This window comes from Scyliorhinus canicula, chromosome 23 (genome assembly GCF_902713615.1).
Source record: "Scyliorhinus canicula chromosome 23, sScyCan1.1, whole genome shotgun sequence".
Lineage (NCBI taxonomy): Eukaryota > Metazoa > Chordata > Chondrichthyes > Carcharhiniformes > Scyliorhinidae > Scyliorhinus > Scyliorhinus canicula.
The window spans coordinates 23,261,967-23,284,115 of record NC_052168.1 but is presented as its reverse complement, the minus strand read 5'-3'; the positions used below and the strand labels follow the sequence as shown (position 1 = coordinate 23,284,115).

General features: G+C 63.1%; 1 protein-coding gene across 3 annotated transcripts in view; it reads right to left on the bottom strand.

Moving 5' to 3' along the window:
* LOC119956502 (lethal(3)malignant brain tumor-like protein 2) overlaps nt 1–22,149 on the bottom strand; it is a 234,424-nt gene that overhangs the window by 196,754 nt on the left and 15,521 nt on the right. For all 3 annotated transcript variants that reach the window (XM_038783779.1, XM_038783780.1, XM_038783782.1), the window contains exons 3-5: nt 21,210–21,343; nt 20,469–20,589; nt 4,492–4,571 (exon numbers count right to left, since the gene is read on the bottom strand). In XM_038783779.1, the coding sequence (XP_038639707.1) occupies nt 4,492–4,571; nt 20,469–20,589; nt 21,210–21,343 (335 nt within the window). The remainder of the gene's footprint in view (nt 1–4,491; nt 4,572–20,468; nt 20,590–21,209; nt 21,344–22,149) is intronic.

Sequence of the window (22,149 nt, the reverse complement as noted above, 5' to 3'; positions counted from 1 at the left end):
GAAAAGGGAAAGGGGGAAAAAGAGAGAGGGAGGGGAAGAGAGAGAGAGAGAAAGAAAGGGAGCGAGGGAAAGAGGAAATGACAGAGGGGAGAGCAAGAGCAAAGAAAAGAGAGATGCACAAAAGCGAGTTGAAAGGGGTAGAGCGAGAGAGAGGGAGTTTAGAGAGAATGAATCCATCCACGACACGAGGGATGAGACCCACAGGAATCGGACGGTCATGAAGCGGAACAAGCGCCATGCACAGACACCAGGGGTAGGAGGGGAGACGGACAATCGGAGAAACGGAAAGCTGGCCTGCAAGGAAGCAGTGTCAATCAGAACTCTGAAAAGGTGAATTTGATAAATAGAACATAGAACAGTACAGCACAGAACAGGCCCTTCGGCCCTCGATGTTGTGCCGAGCAATGATCACCCTACTCAAACCCACGTATCCACCCTATACCCGTAACCCAACAACCCCCCCTTAACCTTACTTTTTAGGACACTACGGGCAATTTAGCATGGCCAATCCACCTAACCCGCACATCTTTGGACTGTGGGAGGAAACCGGAGCACCCGGAGGAAACCCACGCACACATGGGGAGGATGTGCAGACTCCGCACAGACAGTGACCCAGCCGGGAATCGAACCTGGGACCCTGGAGCTGTGAAGCATTTATGCTAACCACCATGCTACCGTGCAGCCCCTGTACAGATAAATGCTGAATTTACAGGGCTGAAGGGGCTGGCACAGATACATGGGGCTGAATGGCCTCCTGCTGCACTGGCTGACCCTGCAACCAGCTGGGTGGCCATGCCGGCTTACAGCACAGCTGGATGGCCATGCTGGCTTACAGCACAGCTGGGTGGCCATGCTCCCTTACAGCACAGCTGGATGGCCATGCCCCCTTACAGCACAGCTGGATGGCCATGCTCCCTTACAGCACAGCTGGATGGCCATGCCCGCTTACAGCACAGCTGGATGGCCATGCCCCCTTACAGCACAGCTGGGTGGCCATGCTCCCTTACAGCACAGCTGGGTGGCCATGCCCCCTTACAGCACAGCTGGATGGCCATGCCCCCTTACAGCACAGCTGGATGGCCATGCTCCCTTACAGCACAGCTGGATGGCCATGCCCCCTTACAGCACAGCTGGATGGCCATGCTCCCTTACAGCACAGCTGGGTGGCCATGCCCCCTTACAGCACAGCTGGGTGGCCATGCTCCCTTACAGCACAGCTGGATGGCCATGCTCCCTTACAGCACAGCTGGATGGCCATGCCCCCTTACAGCACAGCTGGGTGGCCATGCCCCCTTACAGCACAGCTGGATGGCCATGCCCCCTTACAGCACAGCTGGATGGCCATGCTGGCTTACAGCACAGCTGGATGGCCATACTGACTTACAGCACAGCTGGATGGCCATGCTGGCTTACAGCACAGCTGGATGGCCATGCCGGCTTACAGCACAGCTGGATGGCCATGCCCCCTTACAGCACAGCTGGGTGGCCATGCCGGCTTACAGCAAAGCTGGGTGGCCATGCTCCCTTACAGCACAGCTGGATGGCCATGCTCCCTTACAGCACAGCTGGATGGCCATGCTCCCTTACAGCACAGCTGGATGGCCATGCTGCCTTACAGCACAGCTGGGTGGCCATGCTGGCTTACAGCACAGCTGGATGGCCATGCCCCCTTACAGCACAGCTGGATGGCCATGCCCCCTTACAGCACAGCTGGATGGCCATGCTCCCTTACAGCACAGCTGGGTGGCCATGCCCCCTTACAGCACAGCTGGATGGCCATGCTCCCTTACAGCACAGCTGGGTGGCCATGCCCCCTTACAGCACAGCTGGGTGGCCATGCTGGCTTACAGCACAGCTGGATGGCCATGCTGGCTTACAGCACAGCTGGATGGCCATGCTGGCTTACAGCACAGCTGGATGGCCATGCTGGCTTACAGCACAGCTGGATGGCCATGCTGGCTTACAGCACAGCTGGATGGCCATGCTCCCTCACAGCACAGCTGGATGGCCATGCTCCCTTACAGCACAGCTGGATGGCCATGCCCCCTTACAGCACAGCTGGGTGGCCATGCCGGCTTACAGCACAGCTGGGTGGCCATGCTGGCTTACAGCACAGCTGGGTGGCCATGCCCCCTTACAGCACAGCGGCAACACTCCCAAAAATAAGAAACTGGCCGGCAAGCGGCGAACACAAGAACATCAGAATGAGGAGCAGGAGGGCCATTCAGCCCCTCGAGCCTGCTCCGCCATTGGAGAAGATCATGGCTGAGCCGATAGTGGCTTTAACTCCATTTTCCTGCCCCCCCCCCCCCCCCCCCCATAACCCTCGATGTCCATCCAGAATCTGCTACTCAGCCTCGGGAATATTCAATGACCCAGCCTCCAATGCATTCTGGGAAGGGATAATTCCACAGACTAATCACCCTCAGGATAAATCTCCGTCTTAAATGGGTGACCCCTTATTTTTAAACTGTGCACCCCCCTTCCCCCCAGTTCTAGGTTCCCCCAAAGGGAAACACCTGCACGCTGACTGTTTGTGATTCACACACCAGCGACTTCCATTTCCCTCCATATTACAGCATTTTGCAGTCTCTCCCCATTTGAATCATATTCGGCTTTTCTTCTCCCACGTGGACGAGCACTTGGAACGTCGCAACCTTCACGTGCTGGAAAGTGGGCTTGGTGTAGATTTAGTGCGGAGTCGATGGGCCAAAGGGCGTCTTCTGCACTGCACAACCCTTCCTGCCAGAGTGGGCAACACCACGGGCTGGATTCTCCGGACTCCGATGCCAGAATCACGTTCGCGGGTGGAGGGGCACGCACAGGCGGAGGCACCCGCACAGGCGGAGGCACCCGCACAGGCGGAGGGACACGCACACACACAGGCGGAGGGACACGCACAGGCGGAGGGACACACGCACAGGCGGAGAGACACGCACAGGCGGAGGGACACGCACAGGCGGAGGGACCCGCACAGGCGGAGGGACCCGCACAGGCGGAGGGACACGCACAGGCGGAGGGACACGCACAGGCGGAGGGACACGCACAGGCGGAGGGACACGCACACAGGCGGAGGGACACGCACACAGGCGGAGGGACACGCACAGGCGGAGGGACACGCACAGGCGGAGGGACACGCACAGGCAGAGGGACACGCACAGGCAGAGGGACACGCACAGGCAGAGGGACACGCACAGGCAGAGGGACACGCACAGGCAGAGGGACACGCACAGGCAGAGGGACACGCACAGGCAGAGGGACACGCACAGGCAGAGGGACACGCACAGGCAGAGGGACACGCACAGGCAGAGGGACACTCACACGGGCGGAGGGACACACACAGGCGGAGGGACACGCACAGGCGGAGGGACACGCACAGGCAGAGGGACACGCACAGGCGGAGGGACACGCACAGGCGGAGGGACACGCACAGGCGGAGGGACACGCACAGGCGGAGGGACACGCACAGGCGGAGGGACACGCACAGGCGGAGGGACACGCACAGGCGGAGGGACACGCACAGGCGGAGGGACACGCACAGGCGGAGGGACACGCACAGGCGGAGGGACACGCACAGGCAGAGGGACACACACAGGCGGAGGGACACGCACAGGCAGAGGGACACGCACAGGCAGAGGGAAACGCACAGGCGGAGGGACACGTACAGGCGGAGGGACACACACAGGCGGAGGGACACACACAGGCGGAGGGACACACACAGGCGGAGGGACACACACAGGCGGAGGGACACACACAGGCGGAGGGACACGCACAGGCGGAGGGACACGCAAAGGCAGAGGGACACGCAAAGGCAGAGGGACACGCACAGGCGGAGGGACACGCACAGGCGGAGGGACACACACACGGGCGGAGGGACACGCACAGGCGGAGGGACACGCACAGGCGGAGGGACACGCACAGGCGGAGGGACACGCACAGGCGGAGGGACACGCACAGGCGGAGGGACACACACAGGCGGAGGGACACACACAGGCGGAGGGACACACACACACACACAGGCGGAGGGACACACACACACAGGCGGAGGGACACACACACACAGGCGGAGGGACACACACAGGCGGAGGGACACACACAGGCGGAGGGACACACACAGGCGGAGGGACACGCACAGGCGGAGGGACACGCACAGGCGGAGGGACACGCACAGGCGGAGGGACACGCACAGGCGGAGGGACACGCACAGGCGGAGGGACACGCACAGGCGGAGGGACACGCACAGGCGGAGGGACACGCACAGGCGGAGGGACACGCACAGGCGGAGGGACACGCACAGGCGGAGGGACACACACAGGCGGAGGGGCACACACACAGGCGGAGGGGCACACACAGGCGGAGGGGCACACACAGGCGGAGGGGCACACACAGGCGGAGGGGCACACACAGGCGGAGGGACACACACAGGCGGAGGGGCACACACAGGCGGAGGGACACACACCATTGACAATAATCACATCTCCTGTTACTCACATGTTTGAAGCAGCTGACAGGTGCTGCTTTGTATTTGTGTTTCTCGATGTACTTGCCCCATTCAAAGCTCTGGCCGCCACCTTAAAGGAAAAAGGACATCGTCATTGGGGAAAGCTGGATTTACAAAAAGGTACAATCGTGTGTCCGGCCCAGAGCAGATTCAAGCCCCATCGCATGGCAGGCAGCAAGGGCACAGGCTCCACTGCGTGGCAAGGGCACAGGCTCCACTGCGTGGCAAGGGCACAGGCTCCACTGCGTGGCAAGGGCACACGGGGCACGACTACTGTCCTGTCAGTTTGCTAATCCCAGTTCATTTTGTTCTGTGAAGGCAGAAGTTTGGGCAAACTCGAGGGAAGACTCATGCACACCCCCTGGTGGCCATTTCAACAACAGCACTTTCGGGAGACAGTCGCCGCTCTCAGCAACAACTTAACATAATGAAACAGCCCCATGCAGTGTAACACCCAGGCATGCAGAAATAATTGAGCAGATAACCAAAAGCCTGGTCAGGAGGGTTGGTTTAAAAGGAGTGTTTTAAAAGGAGGAGACAAAAGTTGAGAATGGGAGGGGTCGAGGGAGGGAGTCCAGAGTTTGGGGGGGTGCTAAGGCAGCTGAAAGCACGGCTGTAAAGAACGAGAGAAGTTGGTCCATATTGCTCTTTTATAATCTGTTGGAGCAAAGCATCTAGGTTAAGGTTTTCAGACACTGTGGCTGCAGAAGGTGCAATTAAGATGTCATAAAAGTCAGCTCATCATTAATTCCTAATAATGTATATTATTTATCTATGTAGAGTTAATAGAATTTTGTTTATGGCAAGAGGACTTGCGGTAACATTTGGAGACATGTGGGGCGGCGCAGTGGTTAGCACTTCTGCCTCACGGCACTGAGGACCCGAGTTCGAGCCCGGCCCTGGGTCACTGTCCGTGTGGAGTTTGCACATTCTCCCCGTGTCTGCGTGGGTCTCGCCCCCACAACCCAAAGATGTGCAGAATAGGTGGATTGGCCATGTTAAATTGCCCCTTAATTTAAAAAAAAAATGAATTGGGTACTCTAAATTTATTGTAAAAAAAGAATGGAGTGTGAGAGCAGTTCCACCCAGCTGAACAACCTCTCCAATCTATCCTCATAACTGAAGTTTCCCATCGCTGGAAACATTCTTGTACACCTCTTCCACGCTCTCTCCAATGTGACTCATTTATTTCACCTGAGGAAAGAGCTGCGCTCCGAAAGCTCGTGTTTGAAACAAACCTGTTGGACTCTAACCTGGTGTTGTCAGACTTCCCACAGTGTAGCGCCCAGAACTGTGCACAACATTCCAGCTGAGGTCTAACTCGTGTCCTGTATCGGTTCAGCAGAATGTCCTTGCTCGAGTACTCTGTGCCCCATTAATAAAGCCCAGAATACTCTCTGCTTCGTTAATGGCTCTGCCCACCCATCCAGCCACCTTCAATGATCTGTACACCTTTACCCCCAGGTCCCTCTGCTCCTGCAGTCCATCAAGAATTTTACCCCTTACTGTGAATTGTCCCTCCATGTTCTTCCGACCAAAATACATCACCTCGCATTTCTCCGCATTGAACTTCATCTGCCACCTACCTGCCCAACCTGTCTGTGTCCTTCTATCTCTGCTTTAGAAATATTCAGTGAGAATGGCAGCAGTGTCACAGTGCCCGTCACCGTGAGGCAGCCGTGTCACCGTGCCCGTCACCGCCTATCACCGAGCACTGTGACACGGCTGCCTCACGGTGACGCTGCTGCCTCACGGTGACGCTGCTGCCTCACGGTGACGCTGCTGCCTCACGGTGACTCTGCTGCCTCACGGTGACCCGGCTGCCTCACGGCTGCCTCACGGTGACACGGCTGCCTCACGGTGACTCTGCTGCCTCACGGTGACCCGGCTGCCTCGCGGCGACACGGCTGCCTCACGGTGACGCGGCTGCCTCACGGCTGCCTCACGGTGACACGGCTGCCTCACAGCGACGCTGCTGCCTCACGGCGACTCTGCTGCCTCGCGGCGACACGGCTGCCTCACGGTGACGCGGCTGCCTCACGGCGACTCTGCTGCCTCGCGGCGACTCTGCTGCCTCATGGCGACACGGCTGCCTCACGGTGACGCCGCTGCCTCATGGTGACACGGCTGCCTCACGGTGACTCTGCTGCCTCACGGTGACGCTGCTGCCTCACGGTGACACGGCTGCCTCAAGGCGACGCTGCTGCCTCACGGTGACGCGGCTGCCTCACGGTGACTCTGCTGCCTCACGGCGACGGCTGCCTCACGGTGACTCTGCTGCCTCACGGTGACACCGCTGCCTCACGGTGACGGACACGGTGAAACGGCTGCCTCACGGTGACTCTGCTGCCTCACGGTGACACGGCTGCCTCACGGTGACGCTGCTGCCTCACGGTGACGCTGCTGCCTCACGGTAACGCTGCTGCCTCACGGCGACGCTGCTGCCTCACGGCGACGCTGCTGCCTCACGGTGACACGGCTGCCTCATGGCGACGCTGCTGCCTCACGGTGACGCTGCTGCCTCACGGTGACGCTGCTGCCTCACGGCTGCCTCATGGTGATGCTGCTACCTCACGGTGACACGGCTGCCTCACGGCGACGCTGCTGCCTCACGGGAACACGGCTGCCTCACGGCGACGCTGCTGCCTCACGGTGACGCTGCTGCCTCACGGGAACACGGCTGCCTCACGGCGACGCTGCTGCCTCACGGTAACGCTGCTGCCTCACGGTGACACGGCTGCCTCACGGGAACACGGCTGCCTCATGGTGACGCTGCTGCCTCACGGTGACACGGCTGCCTCACGGTGACACGGCTGCCTCACGGTGACGCTGCTGCCTCACGGTGACGCTGCTGCCTCACGGTGACGCTGCTGCCTCACGGTGACGCCGCTGCCTCACGGTGACACGGCTGCCTCACGGTGACGCTGCTGCCTCGCGGCGACGCTGCTGCCTCACGGTGACGGGCACGGTGACGCGGCTGCCTCACGGCGACACGGCTGCCTCACGGCGACACGGCTGCCTCACGGCGACGCTGCTGCCTCACGGTGACACGGCTGCCTCACGGCGACGCTGCTGCCTCACGGCGACGCTGCTGCCTCACGGTGACGCTGCTGCCTCACGGTGACGCTGCTGCCTCACGGTGACACGGCTGCCTCACGGCGACGCTGCTGCCTCACGGCGACGCTGCTGCCTCACGGCGACACGGCTGCCTCACGGTGACGCCGCTGCCTCACGGCGACGCCGCTGCCTCACGGCGACGCTGCTGCCTCACGGCGACGCTGCTGCCTCACGGTGACTCTGCTGCCTCACGGCGACGCTGCTGCCTCACGGTGACTCTGCTGCCTCACGGCGACGCTGCTGCCTCACGGCGACGCTGCTGCCTCACGGTGACGCTGCTGCCTCACGGTGACGCTGCTGCCTCACGGTGACTCCGCTGCCTCACGGTGACGCTGCTGCCTCACGGTGACACGGCTGCCTCACGGTGACGCTGCTGCCTCACGGTGACGCTGCTGCCTCACGGTGACACGGCTGCCTCACGGTGACGCTGCTGCCTCACGGTGACACGGCTGCCTCACGGTGACGCTGCTGCCTCACGGTGACGCTGCTGCCTCACGGTGACCCTGCCTCACGGTGACCCTGCCTCACGGTGACGCTGCTGCCTCACGGTGACGCTGCTGCCTCACGGCGACGCTGCTGCCTCACGGTAACGCGGCTGCCTCACGGTGACGCCGCTGCCTCACGGTGACGGGCACGGTGACGCTGCTGCCTCACGGTGACGGGCACGGTGACGCTGCTGCCTCACGGTGACGCTGCTGCCTCACGGCGACTCTGCTGCCTCACGGTGACGCTGCTGCCTCACGGTGACGCGGCTGCCTCACGGTGACACGGCTGCCTCGCGGCGACGCTGCTGCCTCACGGTGACTCTGCTGCCTCACGGCGACGCTGCTGCCTCACGGCGACGCTGCTGCCTCACGGCGACGCTGCCTCACGGTGACACGGCGGCCTCACGGTGACTCTGCTGCCTCACGGTGATGCCGCTGCCTCACGGCGACGCTGCTGCCTCACGGTGACCCTGCTGCCTCACGGTGACACGGCTGCCTCACGGCGACGCTGCTGCCTCACGGTGACGCTGCTGCCTCACGGTGACGCTGCTGCCTCACGGTGACGCTGCTGCCCTCACGGTGACGCGGCTGCCTCACGGTGACGCCGCTGCCTCACGGCGACGCTGCTGCCTCACGGCGACACGGCTGCCTCACGGTGACGCTGCTGCCTCACGGTGACGCTGCTGCCTCACGGTGACTCTGCTGCCTCACGGTGACTCTGCTGCCTCACGGTGACTCTGCTGCCTCACGGTGACTCTGCTGCCTCACGGTGACACGGCTGCCTCACGGTGACGCTGCCTCACGGTGACTCTGCTGCCTCACGGCGACGCTGCTGCCTCACGGCGACGCTGCTGCCTCACGGTGACTCTGCTGCCTCACGGTAACGCTGCTGCCTCACGGTGACACGGCTGCCTCACGGTGACTCTGCTGCCTCACGGCGACGCTGCTGCCTCACGGTGACGCTGCTGCCTCACGGTGACTCTGCTGCCTCACGGTGACACGGCTGCCTCACGGTGACACGGCTGCCTCACGGCGACTCTGCTGCCTCACGGTGACGGACACGGTGAAACGGCTGCCTCACGGTGACTCTGCTGCCTCACGGTGACGCTGCTGCCTCACGGTGACACGGCTGCCTCACGGCGACTCTGCTGCCTCACGGTGACGGGCACGGTGACGCTGCTGCCTCACGGTGACTCTGCTGCCTCACGGCGACTCTGCTGCCTCACGGTGACACGGCTGCCTCACGGTGACACGGCTGCCTCACGGTGACGCTGCTGCCTCACGGCGACGCTGCCGCCTCACGGTGACGCTGCTGCCTCACGGTGACGCTGCTGCCTCACGGCGACGCTGCCTCACGGTGACGCTGCTGCCTCACGGTGACGCTGCTGCCTCACGGTGACGCTGCTGCCTCACGGCGACGCTGCTGCCTCACGGCGACGCTGCCTCACGGCGACGCTGCTGCCTCACGGCGACGCCGCTGCCTCACGGTGACACGGCTGCCTCACGGTGACGCCGCTGCCTCACGGTGACGCCGCTGCTGCCTCGCGGTGACTCTGCTGCCTCACGGTGACGGGCACGGTGACGCTGCTGCCTCACGGCTGCCTCATGGTGACGCTGCTGCCTCACGGTGACACGGCTGCCTCACGGCGACGCTGCTGCCTCACGGTGACGCTGCTGCCTCACGGGAACACGGCTGCCTCACGGCGACGCTGCTGCCTCACGGCGACGCTGCTGCCTCACGGTGACGCTGCTGCCTCACGGGAACACGGCTGCCTCACGGCGACGCTGCTGCCTCACGGTAACGCTGCTGCCTCACGGTGACACGGCTGCCTCACGGCGACACGGCTGCCTCACGGGAACACGGCTGCCTCATGGTGACGCTGCTGCCTCACGGTGACACGGCTGCCTCACGGTGACACGGCTGCCTCACGGTGACGCTGCTGCCTCACGGTGACGCTGCTGCCTCACGGTGACGCCGCTGCCTCACGGTGACACGGCTGCCTCACGGTGACGCTGCTGCCTCACGGTGACGCTGCTGCCTCACGGTGACGCCGCTGCCTCATGGTGACACGGCTGCCTCACGGTGACGCGGCTGCCTCACGGCGACACGGCTGCCTCACGGTGACACGGCTGCCTCACGGCGACGCTGCTGCCTCACGGTGACGCTGCTGCCTCACGGTGACGCTGCTGCCTCACGGCGACGCTGCTGCCTCACGGTGACGCTGCTGCCTCACGGTGACACGGCTGCCTCACGGCGACGCTGCTGCCTCACGGTGACGCTGCTGCCTCACGGTGACGCTGCTGCCTCACGGCGACGCTGCTGCCTCACGGTGACCCTGCTGCCTCACGGTGACGCTGCTGCCTCACGGTGACCCTGCTGCCTCACGGTGACGCTGCTGCCTCACGGCGACGCTGCTGCCTCACGGTGACCCTGCTGCCTCACGGTGACGCTGCTGCCTCACGGTGACGGACACGGTGACACGGCTGCCTCACGGTGACGCTGCTGCCTCACGGTGACACGGCTGCCTCACGGTGACTCTGCTGCCTCACGGCGACGCTGCTGCCTCACGGTGACGGACACGGTGACACGGCTGCCTCACGGTGACGCTGCTGCCTCACGGTGACGCTGCTGCCTCACGGCGACACGGCTGCCTCACGGCGACGCTGCTGCCTCACGGCGACTCTGCTGCCTCACGGCGACTCTGCTGCCTCACGGCGACGCTGCTGCCTCACGGCGACTCTGCTGCCTCACGGCGACACGGCTGCCTCACGGCGACTCTGCTGCCTCACGGTGAAGCTGCTGCCTCACGGTGAAGCTGCTGCCTCACGGTGACGCTGCTGCCTCACGGTGACGCTGCTGCCTCACGGTGACACGGCTGCCTCACGGCGACGCTGCTGCCTCACGGCGACTCTGCTGCCTCACGGTGACGCTGCTGCCTCACGGTGACACTGCCTCACGGCGACGCTGCTGCCTCACGGCGACGCTGCTGCCTCACGGCGACGCTGCTGCCTCACGGTGACGCTGCTGCCTCACGGTGACGCTGCTGCCTCACGGTGACGCTGCTGCCTCACGGTGACGCTGCTGCCTCACGGTGACGCTGCTGCCTCACGGCGACACGGCTGCCTCACGGTGACGCGGCTGCCTCACGGCGACGCGGCTGCCTCACGGCGACGCGGCTGCCTCACGGCGACACGGCTGCCTCACGGCGACGCTGCTGCCTCACGGTGACCCTGCTGCCTCACGGAGACGCTGCTGCCTCACGGTGACCCTGCTGCCTCACGGTGACGCTGCCTCACGGTGACGCTGCTGCCTCACGGTGACGCGGCTGCCTCACGGCGACGCTGCTGCCTCACGGCGACGCTGCTGCCTCACGGTGACTCTGCTGCCTCACGGTGACACGGCTGCCTCACGGCGACGCTGCTGCCTCACGGTGACACGGCTGCCTCACGGTGACACGGCTGCCTCACGGCGACGCTGCTGCCTCACGGAGACGCTGCTGCCTCACGGTGACACGGCTGCCTCACGGCGACGCTGCTGCCTCACGGTGACACGGCTGCCTCACGGTGACGCTGCTGCCTCACGGTGACGGGCACGGTGACGCTGCTGCCTCACGGTGACGGGCACGGTGACGCTGCTGCCTCACGGTGACGCTGCTGCCTCACGGCGACTCTGCTGCCTCACGGTGACGCTGCTGCCTCACGGCGACACGGCTGCCTCACGGTGACGCGGCTGCCTCACGGTGACACGGCTGCCTCGCGGCGACGCTGCTGCCTCACGGTGACGCTGCTGCCTCACGGCGACGCTGCCTCACGGTGACGCGGCTGCCTCACGGTGACACGGCTGCCTCGCGGCGACGCTGCTGCCTCACGGCGACGCTGCTGCCTCACGGCGACGCTGCCTCACGGTGACACGGCGGCCTCACGGTGACTCTGCTGCCTCACGGTGACGCGGCTGCCTCACGGCGACGCTGCTGCCTCACGGTGACCCTGCTGCCTCACGGTGACACGGCTGCCTCACGGTGACGCTGCTGCCTCACGGTGACCCTGCTGCCTCACGGTGACACGGCTGCCTCACGGTGACGCGGCTGCCTCACGGTGATGCCGCTGCCTCACGGCGACGCTGCTGCCTCACGGTGACGCGGCTGCCTCACGGCGACGCTGCTGCCTCACGGTGACACGGCTGCCTCACGGTGACGCGGCTGCCTCACGGTGACACGGCTGCCTCACGGCGACGCTGCTGCCTCACGGTGACGCTGCTGCCTCACGGTGACGCTGCTGCCTCACGGTGACGCTGCTGCCTCACGGTGACGCTGCTGCCTCACGGTGACGCTGCTGCCTCACGGTGACGCGGCTGCCTCACGGTGACGCCGCTGCCTCACGGCGACGCCGCTGCCTCACGGCGACGCTGCTGCCTCACGGTGACACGGCTGCCTCACGGTGACGCTGCTGCCTCACGGTGACGCCGCTGCCTCACGGTGATGCTGCTGCCTCACGGCGACGCCGCTGCCTCACGGTGACTCTGCTGCCTCACGGTAACGCTGCTGCCTCACGGTGACACGGCTGCCTCACGGTGACTCTGCTGCCTCACGGCGACGCTGCTGCCTCACGGTGACGCTGCTGCCTCACGGTGACTCTGCTGCCTCACGGTGACACGGCTGCCTCACGGTGACACGGCTGCCTCACGGCGACTCTGCTGCCTCACGGTGACGGACACGGTGAAACGGCTGCCTCACGGTGACTCTGCTGCCTCACGGCGACGCTGCTGCCTCACGGTGACTCTGCTGCCTCACGGTGACGCTGCTGCCTCACGGTGACACGGCTGCCTCACGGCGACTCTGCTGCCTCACGGTGACTCTGCTGCCTCACGGCGACTCTGCTGCCTCACGGTGACGCTGCTGCCTCACGGTGACTCTGCTGCCTCACGGCGACTCTGCTGCCTCACGGTGACACGGCTGCCTCACGGCGACGCTGCTGCCTCACGGTGACGCTGCTGCCTCACGGCGACGCTGCTGCCTCACGGTGACGCTGCTGCCTCACGGTGACCCTGCCTCACGGTGACGCTGCTGCCTCACGGTGACACGGCTGCCTCACGGCGACGCTGCTGCCTCACGGTGACGCTGCTGCCTCACGGCGACGCTGCTGCCTCACGGCGACACGGCTGCCTCACGGCGACGCTGCTGCCTCACGGCGACGCTGCTGCCTCACGGTGACACGGCTGCCTCACGGTGAAGCTGCTGCCTCACGGTGACGCTGCTGCCTCACGGTGACTCGGCTGCCTCACGGTGACACGGCTGCCTCACGGTGACACGGCTGCCTCACGGTGACGCTGCTGCCTCACGGCGACGCTGCCGCCTCACGGTGACGCTGCTGCCTCACGGTGACGCTGCTGCCTCACGGCGACGCTGCCTCACGGTGACGCTGCTGCCTCACGGCGACGCTGCCTCACGGTGACGCTGCTGCCTCACGGTGACGCTGCTGCCTCACGGTGACGCTGCTGCCTCACGGCGACGCTGCTGCCTCACGGCGACGCGGCTGCCTCACGGTAACGCGGCTGCCTCACGGTGACGCCGCTGCCTCACGGTGACCCTGCCTCACGGTGACGCTGCTGCCTCACGGCGACGCTGCTGCCTCACGGCGACGCTGCTGCCTCACGGCGACGCCGCTGCCTCACGGTGACGCCGCTGCCTCACGGTGACGCCGCTGCCTCACGGTGACGCCGCTGCCTCACGGTGACGCCGCTGCCTCGCGGCGACTCTGCTGCCTCACGGTGACGGGCACGGTGACGCGGCTGCCTCACGGCGACGCTGCTGCCTCACGGCGACGCTGCTGCCTCACGGCGACGCCGCTGCCTCACGGTGACGCCGCTGCCTCACGGTGACGCTGCTGCCTCACGGCGACGCCGCTGCCTCACGGTGACGCTGCTGCCTCACGGTGACACGGCTGCCTCACGGTGACGCCGCTGCCTCACGGCGACGCCGCTGCCTCACGGCGACGCCGCTGCCTCACGGCGACCCTGCTGCCTCACGGTGACGCTGCTGCCTCACGGTGACACGGCTGCCTCACGGTGACGCTGCTGCCTCACGGTGACGCTGCTGCCTCACGGTGACCCTGCCTCACGGTGACGCTGCTGCCTCACGGTGACGGGCACGGTGACGCTGCTGCCTCACGGTGACGGGCACGGTGACGCTGCTGCCTCACGGTGACGCTGCTGCCTCACGGCGACTCTGCTGCCTCACGGCGACGCTGCTGCCTCACGGTGACGCTGCTGCCTCACGGTGACACGGCTGCCTCACGGTGACACGGCTGCCTCACGGTGACTCTGCTGCCTCACGGAGACGCTGCTGCCTCACGGCGACACGGCTGCCTCACGGCGACGCGGCTGCCTCACGGCGACACGGCTGCCTCACGGAGACGCTGCTGCCTCACGGTGACACGGCTGCCTCACGGTGACACGGCTGCCTCACGGTGACACGGCTGCCTCGCGGCGACGCTGCTGCCTCACGGCGACGCGGCTGCCTCACGGCGACTCTGCTGCCTCACGGTGACGCCGCTGCCTCACGGCGACGCCGCTGCCTCACGGCGACGCTGCTGCCTCACGGCGACGCTGCTGCCTCACGGTGACGCTGCTGCCTCACGGTAACGCTGCTGCCTCACGGTGACTCTGCTGCCTCACGGTGACACGGCTGCCTCACGGTGACGCTGCTGCCTCACGGCGACGCTGCTGCCTCACGGTAACGCTGCTGCCTCACGGTAACGCTGCTGCCTCACGGTGACGCTGCTGCCTCACGGTAACGCTGCTGCCTCACGGTAACGCTGCCTCACGGTGACTCCGCTGCCTCACGGTGACCCTGCTGCCTCACGGTGACACGGCTGCCTCACGGTGACGCTGCTGCCTCACGGTGACGCTGCTGCCTCACGGTGACCCTGCCTCACAGTGACGCTGCTGCCTCACGGTGACGCTGCTGCCTCACGGTGACACGGCTGCCTCACGGTGACGCTGCTGCCTCACGGTGACGCTGCTGCCTCACGGTGACACGGCTGCCTCACGGTGACGCTGCTGCCTCACGGTGACGCTGCTGCCTCACGGTGACCCTGCCTCACGGTGACGCTGCTGCCTCACGGTGACGGGCACGGTGACGCTGCTGCCTCACGGTGACGGGCACGGTGACGCTGCTGCCTCACGGTGACGCTGCTGCCTCACGGTGACGCTGCTGCCTCACGGTGACACGGCTGCCTCACGGTGACGCTGCTGCCTCACGGTGACGCTGCTGCCTCACGGTGACACGGCTGCCTCACGGTGACGCTGCTGCCTCACGGTGACGCTGCTGCCTCACGGTGACCCTGCCTCACGGTGACGCTGCTGCCTCACGGTGACGGGCACGGTGACGCTGCTGCCTCACGGTGACGGGCACGGTGACGCTGCTGCCTCACGGTGACGCTGCTGCCTCACGGCGACTCTGCTGCCTCACGGTGACGCTGCTGCCTCACGGCGACACGGCTGCCTCGCGGCGACGCTGCTGCCTCACGGTGACTCTGCTGCCTCACGGCGACGCTGCCTCACGGTGACACGGCGGCCTCACGGTGACTCTGCTGCCTCACGGTGACGCGGCTGCCTCACGGTGATGCCGCTGCCTCACGGCGACGCTGCTGCCTCACGGTGACCCTGCTGCCTCACGGTGACACGGCTGCCTCACGGCGACGCTGCTGCCTCACGGCGACGCTGCTGCCTCACGGTGACGCTGCTGCCTCACGGTGACGCTGCTGCCTCACGGTGACGCGGCTGCCTCACGGTGACGCTGCTGCCTCACGGTGACGCTGCTGCCTCACGGTGACTCTGCTGCCTCACGGTGACTCTGCTGCCTCACGGCGACGCTGCTGCCTCACGGTGACGCCGCTGCCTCACGGCGACGCTGCTGCCTCACGGCGACGCTGCTGCCTCACGGTGACACGGCTGCCTCACGGTGACGCTGCTGCCTCACGGTGACACGGCTGCCTCACGGCGACGCTGCTGCCTCACGGTGACACGGCTGCCTCACGGTGACTCTGCTGCCTCACGGTGACGCTGCTGCCTCACGGTGACTCTGCTGCCTCACGGTAACGCTGCTGCCTCACGGTGACACGGCTGCCTCACGGTGACTCTGCTGCCTCACGGCGACGCTGCTGCCTCACGGTGACGCTGCTGCCTCACGGCGACGCTGCTGCCTCACGGTGACACGGCTGCCTCACGGTGACTCTGCTGCCTCACGGTGACACGGCTGCCTCACGGTGACGGACACGGTGAAACGGCTGCCTCACGGTGACGCTGCTGCCTCACGGTGACTCTGCTGCCTCACGGCGACGGGCACGGTGACGCTGCTGCCTCACGGTGACTCTGCTGCCTCACGGCGACTCTGCTGCCTCACGGTGACACGGCTGCCTCACGGCGACTCTGCTGCCTCACGGTGACGGGCACGGTGACGCTGCTGCCTCACGGTGACTCTGCTGCCTCACGGCGACTCTGCTGCCTCACGGTGACACGGCTGCCTCACGGCGACGCTGCTGCCTCACGGTGACGCTGCTGCCTCACGGCGACGCTGCTGCCTCACGGTGACGCTGCTGCCTCACGGTGACCCTGCCTCACGGTGACGCTGCTGCCTCACGGTGACACGGCTGCCTCACGGCGACGCTGCTGCCTCACGGCGACGCTGCTGCCTCACGGCGACGCTGCTGCCTCACGGCGACACGGCTGCCTCACGGTGAAGCTGCTGCCTCACGGTGACGCTGCTGCCTCACGGTGACACGGCTGCCTCACGGTGACACGGCTGCCTCACGGTGACGCTGCTGCCTCACGGCGACGCTGCCGCCTCACGGTGACGCTGCCGCCTCACGGTGACGCTGCTGCCTCACGGCGACGCTGCTGCCTCACGGCGACGCTGCTGCCTCACGGCGACGCTGCCTCACGGTGACGCTGCTGCCTCACGGTGACGCTGCTGCCTCACGGTGACGCTGCTGCCTCACGGCGACGCTGCTGCCTCACGGCGACGCTGCCTCACGGCGACGCTGCTGCCTCACGGCGACGCCGCTGCCTCACGGTGACACGGCTGCCTCACGGTGACGCCGCTGCCTCACGGTGACGCCGCTGCCTCACGGTGACGCCGCTGCCTCACGGCGACGCTGCTGCCTCGCGGTGACTCTGCTGCCTCACGGTGACGGGCACGGTGACGCGGCTGCCTCACGGCGACGATGCTGCCTCACGGCGACGCTGCTGCCTCACGGTGACGCTGCTGCCTCACGGTGACCCTGCCTCACGGTGACGCTGCTGCCTCACGGTGACGGGCACGGTGACGCTGCTGCCTCACGGTGACGGGCACGGTGACGCTGCTGCCTCACGGTGACGCTGCTGCCTCACGGCGACTCTGCTGCCTCACGGTGACGCTGCTGCCTCACGGTGACGCTGCTGCCTCACGGTGACGCTGCTGCCTCACGGTGACACGGCTGCCTCACGGTGACTCTGCTGCCTCACGGCGACGCTGCTGCCTCACGGAGACGCTGCTGCCTCACGGCGACACGGCTGCCTCACGGCGACGCTGCTGCCTCACGGTGACGCTGCTGCCTCACGGCGACGCTGCTGCCTCACGGTGACGCTGCTGCCTCACGGCGACGCGGCTGCCTCACGGTGACACGGCTGCCTCACGGAGACGCTGCTGCCTCACGGTGACACGGCTGCCTCACGGTGACACGGCTGCCTCACGGTGACACGGCTGCCTCGCGGCAACGCTGCTGCCTCAATCTTCTAAACCTCCTCCAAACCACCTCCCACACATTTACATCCTTCCTTAAATAAGGAGACCAAAATTGCTCACAGTATGCGGTCTGACCATTGCCCTGCATAACTGAAGCGTAACGTCCTTACCGTTATGTTCAATCCCTCGGAGAAGGGAGAACATTCCATTCTTGATTACACGCTGCACCTCCATTCTAACCTTATGTTGCTCATGCACGATGACACCTAGATCCCTCTGCACCTTGGAATTCGCCACTCGTTCTCCGTTTACCCACCCGGCTTTTTTATTTTTCCTGTCAAGGTGAAGAAGTTCTCATTTTCCCACGTTATATTCCATCTTCCAGGTGTTTTTCCCACTCACTGAACCCATCTATCTGCAAATTCCTTATGTCTTCAATACAACTAACTTTGCGACCTATCTTTGTATCATCTGCAAATTTATCTACCACGCCTCACCCCCCTCAACTGAGTTACTGATGTAAACTGTAAAACTTTGAGGCCCCAGCACAGACTCCACTTGTCACATCCAGCCAATCAGACAAAGACCTATTCATGCATACTCAGTGTTCTCTGCCAGCCAGCCAATCTTCTATCCAGGCTAATATGTTATCCCCCTAAACCACGAGCTTTTAGTATCTGCAATAACATTTGATGTAGCACCTTATCAAATACCTTCTGGAATTCCAGGTACAGTACATCCACCGGTTCTCCTTTATCCACAGTGCATGTTACTCCTTCAAACAAAAACTCCCAATAAATTGGTTAAACAGGGAGGGAAACTTGTGAAACTGTGTCACAGTAACACAGGATGCCATTTGTGACTTTGATATTTTCAGAACAGAGGAAAGATGATCAACTGGGCGCTCCCCGATAACTCAACTCGGCGCTCCCCGATAACTCAACTCGGCGCTCCCCGATAACTCAACTCGGCGCTCCCCGATAACTCAGCTCGCCGCTCCCCGATAACTCAGCTCGCCGCTCCCCGATAACTCAACTCGCCGCTCCCCGATAACTCAACTCGCCGCTCCCCGATAACTCAACTCGCCGCTCCCCGATAACTCAACTCGCCGCTCCCCGATAACTCAACTCGCCGCTCCCCGATAACTCAGCTCGCCGCTCCCCGATAACTCAGCTCGCCGCTCCCCGATAACTCAACTCGCCGCTCCCCGATAACTCAGCTCGGCGCTCCCCGATAACTCAACTCGCCGCTCCCCGATAACTCAACTCGCCGCTCCCCGATAACTCAACTCGCCGCTCCCCGATAACTCAACTCGGCGCTCCCCGATAACTCAACGCGGCGCTCCCCGATAACTCAACGCGGCGCTCCCCGATAACTCAACTCGCCGCTCCCCGATAACTCAACTCGCCGCTCCCCGATAACTCAACTCGCCGCTCCCCGATAACTCAACTCGCCGCTCCCCGATAACTCAACTCGGCGCTCCCCGATAACTCAACTCGGCACCCTCGATAACTCAACTCGGCACCCTCGATAACTCAACTCGGCCCTCCCCGATAACTCAACTCGCCGCTCCCCGATAACTCGCCGCTCCCCGATGACTCAACCCGGCGCTCCCCAATAACTCAACGCGGCGCTCCCCGATAACTCAACTCGGCGCTCCCCGATAACTCAACTCGGCGCTCCCCGATAACTCAACGCGGTGCTCCCCGATAACTCAACTGGGCCTCCCCGATAACTCAACTCGGCGCTCCCCAATAACTCAACTCGGCGCTCCCCGATAACTCAACTCGGCGCTCCCCGATAACTCAACTCGGCGCTCCCCGATAACTCAACTCGGCGCTCCCCGATAACTCAACTCGGCGCTCCCCGATAACTCAACTCGGCGCTCCCCGATAACTCAACTCAGCGCTCCCCGATAACTCCAAATTCCTGGCTCGCTAATACAAGGCCCTGAGAATAACCCTGGCTGGACTAGTTAACAACAGGGGGCATCACAACTGGCCACCGTGCTCAGAGGCTGGGGGGCTGGGAACTCATAAAACGTACAGTGCAGAAAGAGGCCATTCGGCCCATCGAGTCTGCACCGGCTCTTGGAAAGAGCACCCTACCCAAAGTCCACACCTCCACCCTATCCCCATAACCCAGTAACCCCACCCAACACTAAGGGCGATTTTGGTCACTAAGGGCAATTTATCCAGGGCCAATCCACCCTAACCTGCACATCTTTGGACTGTGGGAGGAAACCGGAGCACCCGGAGGAAACCCACGGGGAGAACGTACAGACTCCACACAGACAGTGACCCAAGCCGGAATCGACCCTGGAGCTGTGAAGCAATTGTGCTATCCACTGTGCTACCCTGAGGAAAAATGCCTGATATTTACTCATCGATATTTAATGGAGCGATTGGAAAGCGTATTTGGGGCATCTGGGCAGCCAGGGCGAGACCACCTTCGCTTGAAGTTCTTCCCACGTCAGAACCACTCCCCGACTCTGACAAGGCTCACGGCTGAAGAATGGTCAATTGGTCAAGCATCAAGGGGCCTTTGCTTGGGTAGGCGAGGACTTCCGCAATTCCAAACTCCAAGAGAGAGCGGACCTTTTTTACAAAGCAGTTGAGATGTGGAAGAGGATCGAAGTCTCACCAGTATTGCTGTTGTGATTGCCGTGCCTGACCTCCCCACTGGACTGATGCAGAAAGGCCCCCAGTTTGGACACCCACGAGGCTTTGTTCAACACCTTGGCTTTCTTTGTGGGTGGCTTTCCCTGTGGAATAAAAGAGAGAGAAACTAAATACCTCTTCAGCAGGATCGCAGAATTTGATAGGTTTTCAGGACTGGACAGGGTAGGTGCAGGAAGGATGTTCCTCGATGGTGGGGCGTGTCCAGAACCAGGGGGCACGGTCTGAGGATACGGGGTCGACCATTGAGGACACAGGCGAGGAGAAAATTCTTCACCCAGAGAGTTACCACAGGAAGTAGCTGAGGCTACAACATTGCATATTTGCAAGAAGTAGTTAGATACAGCAAGTGGACCAAAGGGGGTCAAAGGGGGTCAAAGGATATGGGAGGAGGGAAGCAGGGTCTGGCTATTGAGTTGGATGATCGGCCATGATCAGAACGAATGGCGGAATGGGAGGAAACCAGAGCACCCGGAGGAACAACAGTGCTAACCAATGTGCCGCCCTATGACTCAGACCCACACGGCGATGAGGTCGACTCCTAACTGCCCCTTGGAAATGGGAGAAAGGGATCCATTTTATACATGGGGTAAAGACTCACCTGATCACGACGCAGCCACTCTTGCTCGGGATAGTGGCCGCGACTGGAACACGCGCAGGCACGCACGGCGAGCGCGGGGGGTCGCTGAACAGACCGGAAACGAACCTGCAACCTTGCCAAGATGCTGGACTTCTTCGAGTTGGAAGAGTAGCTTCGGGAACAGGAGACGCTGCAGAATCTTTTCGTCTTGGAGAAGAAGGTGTCCCGTGCTCCCACAATCCCGCACATCTCGCAGGTAGCTGGGAAGATCCAAAAAAAAACAACAAAACCAGAAGGTGAAACTTTTAACCAGAAAACTGAAGGCAAATTCAAAAGTTTTTTTTTTTTTTTTTAAAAGATTTGCTGTCGCTATGTGGACCAGCATTCCCTGATTGCCCCTTGAACTGAGTGGCTTGCTCGGCCATTTTGGAGGGTCAATTAAGAGTCGCTGTGGGTCTGGAGTCACATGTAGGCCAGACCGGGTAAGGACGGCAGATTTCCTTCCCTGACGGACATTAGTGACCCAGATGGGTTTTGATGACAATCGACAATGGCTTTCACAGTCGCTATTCCCAAGTCTGTTTTTCAATTCCAGATTTTTATTTACTGAATTTAAATTCCACCAGCCGGGGAATCTGGACCCCTGTCCCCAGAATGTTAGAAACATACATAGAAAATAGAGGCAGGAGGAGGCCATTCGGCCCTTGGAGCCTGCTCCGCCATTCATTATTAACATTTTTTTTTTTTTTTTTTAAATTTAGAGTACCCAATTACTTTTTCCAATTAAGGGGCAATTTAGAATGGCCAATCTACCTATCCTGCACATCTTTGGGTTGTGGGGGTGAAACCCACGCAGACACGGGGAGAATGTGCAAACTCCACACGGACAGTGACCCAGGGCCGGGATTCGAACCCGGGTCCTCAGCGTCGTGAGGCAGCAATGCTAACCACTGTGCCACCATGCTGCCCCCATTCATTATTAACATGGCTGATCATCAAGTTCAATACCCTGATCCCTCCTTCCCCCCTCCCCCCCCCGCCCCTTGATCCCTTTAGCCCCTTTATC